The sequence below is a fragment of the Ictidomys tridecemlineatus genome, chromosome 3, assembly GCF_052094955.1.
Source record: "Ictidomys tridecemlineatus isolate mIctTri1 chromosome 3, mIctTri1.hap1, whole genome shotgun sequence".
In the NCBI taxonomy this organism is placed as follows: domain Eukaryota; kingdom Metazoa; phylum Chordata; class Mammalia; order Rodentia; family Sciuridae; genus Ictidomys; species Ictidomys tridecemlineatus.
Window position 1 is genome coordinate 2,731,089 of NC_135479.1, and position 4,306 is coordinate 2,735,394.

The 4,306-nt window shown below is 63.2% G+C and overlaps 1 protein-coding gene across 5 annotated transcripts; it reads right to left on the minus strand.

Annotated features, from left to right (window-relative positions):
* Window positions 1–442: 442 nt before the first annotated feature.
* LOC144375942 (uncharacterized) lies at window positions 443–3,397 on the minus strand. Of its 5 annotated transcripts, XM_078041507.1 has the most exons (5): window positions 3,123–3,397; window positions 2,794–2,966; window positions 2,227–2,340; window positions 1,299–1,457; window positions 443–659 (listed from the first exon to the last, which is right to left on the minus strand). In XM_078041507.1, the coding sequence occupies exons 2-5, from the start codon at window positions 2,944–2,946 to the stop codon at window positions 621–623; spliced, it is 465 nt and encodes a 154-aa protein (XP_077897633.1). In that variant the 5' UTR covers window positions 2,947–2,966; window positions 3,123–3,397; the 3' UTR covers window positions 443–620. The 5 variants fall into 5 exon arrangements, 1 of the variants encoding a protein (XP_077897633.1); XR_013435837.1 differs by lacking the exons at window positions 2,794–2,966; window positions 3,123–3,397 and having other exon boundaries at window positions 443–1,134; window positions 1,299–1,399; window positions 2,227–2,764; XR_013435836.1 differs by lacking the exons at window positions 2,794–2,966; window positions 3,123–3,397 and having other exon boundaries at window positions 443–1,399; window positions 2,227–2,782.
* Between the last annotated feature and the right edge of the window lie 909 nt (window positions 3,398–4,306).

A 4,306-nucleotide genomic window follows, 5' to 3' on the forward strand; every position in this document is an offset into this window, starting at 1 on the left:
GACTGGGCAGCCGCTTCTGCTGTCAGGGACCCTGGCCACCCCGGGCACGTGCCCAGGCACGTGCCCCCCTCCCCGCCTGCCCCTGCCCGTCGTCCAGGCCACCGCATTAACGGGCATAAAATATTTACCTAACTCAGCTTTTTGCAAATATTCCTTGGGTCATGGTCCCTCTGCTGGGAACGTCATGGCACCGGCACACACTGAAAGGGCTGTGTTAAATAATACAGGAAAAATACCACGCAGGCCGGCAGCTCCCAGGCCACTGTCCCCTGGCCACACCCGATGGACGTCTGCCCCTGGGCTGGAGCAAGCCACCTCCATGGAGGGGCCCAGGAGCGGCCAGCCCGGGTGGAGGTGAGAGGGACAGTACAGTCACGTTCCGCAGGTTCTTGCGTGCTCTCTGGGAGGGGTGGTGGAATTTTCGGAAAACAGGCGAGGAATGTTTAAAAATGCATCATAGCTTTATATTTTAAAGCCCGCCACTGAAACGTGTCTTTCTTCCTGGGTTTTCTGGACGGCCATTTTCTCCCTGCTTCTGGAACTGCTGCCCCCGGCCATGGTGGCTTTTCCCTAAAACAGGCGCTCTAAGTAGAAACCTGTGTTCATGGGCCCACGCCTGCTCACCAGTCGCTGCCCACGCTCTTAGTGAGGCTGGTGACCTGTGAGTGGACATAGAATCAGACTCCTGGGGAAGCAAGTTGGGAAATGGGGGTTTAGTGGGGACTTGGGGACCGTCTGCTCTGACTTCCTGGTGGCTCTTCACTTCCTGCCTCTTGGCAGGGGGACGGGGTGGGCAGGAGCAGCCCTGGAGCCTCCAGAGCCAGAGGCCCGTCCTAAAGCAAAGGAAGAGCCTCACTGTGGTTTCTGGTCATTCAGGGGGTTTCGGGCTCTGAGACCCCCACGGTGGCAGGAGGGACCTGGGGCGGTGGGGGTGTTGAGACAGACAGAGGGAAGAGAGAGCTACGGGGCCTCTGGTCCCTCTCCAGGCGCCCGGTTCCTGGTCAGCTGTCCCAGATGTTTGGTCCTGTCCAGTCGTGACCATGCAGGGGGCCCAGTGTGTGCATCCTCCTGTCCCTGCTTGCTCTGCCTCCTGGCCTGCGGCCTTGGCCCAGGTTCTGGCTGTCCGCTCCTCCCCTGGGAAAGGGCTGGGCTTGGCCTGGCCTTGGGCCTGGGCGCAGGACCCCCCTCGCAGCTTCCCACCTCCCCGAGGCCTTGTCCTCCTTTTGGCAGGTCGGCAGGGAGCAGGCGCAGGCGCGTGGTCCCCCAGGCCAGCAGCAGGCCGGGCGTGTGCAGCTCACCTGTGTTCTGGTGACCCGTCCTCTGGTTCCAGCTGGGGTGGTCCGGTACTGCGTAGGTGGCTGATGGGCCTGGACCCCAGCACGGGCCCAGTGTCCTGTGGCTGTCACAGCAGGGACCCCACACTGGGCGGCTGGGAACAGCAGGAACCTGCTCTCTGTCTGGAGGCCAGGCTCTGAGGTCAAGGTCAAGGTCGGGCAGGGCCCACTCCCTCAGAGGGCCCCAGGGAGGCCTCTTCCTGATTCTCCTGCTGCCGGCAGGCCTCGGCTTCCTGGGCATGTGACTGCATGGCTCCAGGGCTTCCTTCATTGTCACCTGGCCTTCTGTGTCCCCACGTGGCCTAGTGTCCGTGCATTCTCTATGAGGGCCACTGCTCTCCAGTGTGACCTCGTCTTCCCGGTTACATCTGTACTGACCCCGTGTCCCAGCTGGGCACACCTGAGCTTTGGGTGAGGACGTCCACGAACCTTCTGGAGGGATACCGCCTGCTCCCTCACAGAGGACCTCCGTGAAGTCTGAGCGGTGGCCAGAGCTTCGTGGGGTGTGGCTGGGGGGCTGGGCAGTGCCATCTCTGCAGGGGTCCAGGGAACGTGGGGCCGTGTGCAGAGAGCACAAGTGGGGCTGACCGGCTAGGAGGGAACCTGGGGCAGGGCAGCTGCCTCCAGGCCCCAGCTCCAGTCACTCTGAGGCCTGCAGCCGTGCCAGCCTGCCTCCTGTGGCTCCAGGTCTGGGGCAGGTCCTTCCTTGTCCCACTCTTTCCCGTCTCTGCTGTCCCTCCAGGTTTCCCCGGCTCCCCGCCCAGTGCCCGTCTAGATCCACTACAAGGGCCTGGACTGTGCACTGTTTTGGGGTCACCTTGGCTGGGAGGCAGGCCCCGTGCTGCAGCTACACCTCAGGCAGGTGGCGAGGCGGGAGTGCGGGCTGGCTCACCTGTGAAGCTGCCCAGGTCTGGGCCCAGGCGAGGCCCTGCTCCTGGCCCCTCCAGGAGGCCTGCGTGGTTGGTAACGCAGATGTTCTCCCCAGTGTGGGTGGGCTTCCTCCGTCCTGTCCAGAGTAACCAGCGGAGGACGGAGGCTTTACCCTTCCCCCCTGCCTGCCCGAGCTGGGAGCCTGTGAACTCAGGGGACCTGCTGCCGGCCGGCCTGGCCCTCCGTCTGCCAACGGCAGGCGCTGGTGCCCCAGAAACCCCTCGCTGTCTCCAGTGGCTGTGTCTTGGAGAGCCCTGATTTACAGAGGCGAATGACGAATCCAAGGTCACCAGGGTCTGGACTGCAGCCAGCAGTGGGGCCTCCTGGCCACCCCTCCCTCGTGTCCCCTCAGAGCCTCAGGACCTGCTGGGACCAGGGGAGGTGGGGCAGGAGAGCCAGGTGCAGAGTGGACCAGTGGGAGGGTGGGCAGAGGGAGGTGGAGGAGAAGGACCCGAGGAGGGAGGGGACGGGAGGCCGGCACACCCCTCCCTCCCTGCCTCCCTCTCCTCTTTCTCGGTTCTAATCTCACCTTTTGGGAGGTGGCCATGTTTCTCTTATCAAAACCAACTTTGAAAAGAAGGGTCCTTTGTAGCCGACTGGTGAGACCCTCGCCTGCGGCCTGGAGGGAGGGCCCAGGGGCAAAGACTGAGAGGTGTTCCTGGAAGCCTAGAGCAGCTGCCATCAGCCACAGGGAACGTGGACCTGCAGGCGGGAGAGGAGTCTGAGAAACCGGGGTCCTGCCCCAAGGAGGACCAGAGGAGAGGCCACGCCCCAGCCAGCCCCTGAGCTGCAGCCTCTGTGACCCGGAAGCAGAGTGGGCCAGACTGCTTCAGTCCTGCGCCAGCCACAGGGTGTTACCTGGTTATTTAAGCAAAACAAAGCGACGACTCTGTTTTCACGGCAGAGCAGTCCCTCTCTTCCTGGGCCTCCTTTCCTGTGAATTAACAGAAACAAATCGAATCTGCCAGTCAGCCTGCTGCATGGCTCACAGGATCATTCAGATCCTCATTCAAGGGGTGAAGTGGATCAATTCCTCCCTTTGTTCTTCTGCCCACAACCCGGCGGTCAGGAGGCTTTGAGTCCCGGATGGGCCAGGCACCATGGCAGGATTCATTGATAGATCCGAGGGTGCCAACGCTGGGGACCAGAAGGTCCCTGTCTCCCCAGCTGTCCCCCCTGATGGGTGGGTGCTTGGCATTGACAGAGCTGCGCCACCGTGGTGTGGTGACATGCCGTATGTCAGGCTGAGCCTGGAGCCAGTGAAAACTTGCCTTGACTCACACAATTGGCAGTTTTGCCAACGACCCGGGTGGGCAGAGCTTTACCAGGTCCTGAGCCCCTGGTGGCGGGAGGGCAGGGCTGGCTGGGCCCTGAACCCACCAGTGCTTGCTCACTCTCCCCCTCTCCCCTGACCTGCAGGGTCCTCCCTGGGCCTCAGGTTCAGCCATTCCCCTTCCTGGCCCCACCCACGCCCTCTCCTAAGGTCAAGAGCACCTGAGGCTCTGGGGTCTCTAGGCCTGGTGCTGGTCCCGGGTCCCTCTCCCTCTCTACGTCCAGCCCTCAGGAACAGCTTCCCCTGGTCTTGAACACACACAGCTGCACACACAGGCGGCGCTGGACCCCAGGGCCAGGAGGGAGGCGTCCACCTCAGGCTGAGGTGGGCAGACCCAGCTCTCGGGGACCACATTCCCACACAGGCAGCCAGACTCTGCTGTTGTCATGGAAATCAGAGCGCCTCTCTGGCCTCTGTCCTGGTCTCCCTGCTGTCCCTTGCTGGCCTGTCCCCAGAGCTGTGCCACTCAAGTGTGGCCGTGGGAGGAGCTGCAGGAGAGATGGCCCCATCCAGGGCTGTGCGGGCAGACCCCAGCTGCCCCAGGTGGTGGGCCTCGGTGGGGGAAGACCCCAGAGTCGGAGGTGAGGCCTCGAGATGCGGGGACTTGGTGCAGGAGACGCAGGGCCCACCACCATGCACAAGCTGCCCAGAGACAAGGGCACGGCCTGCTGGTCACACACGTCTGTATGGGCCAAGGCGCTGGACAGGC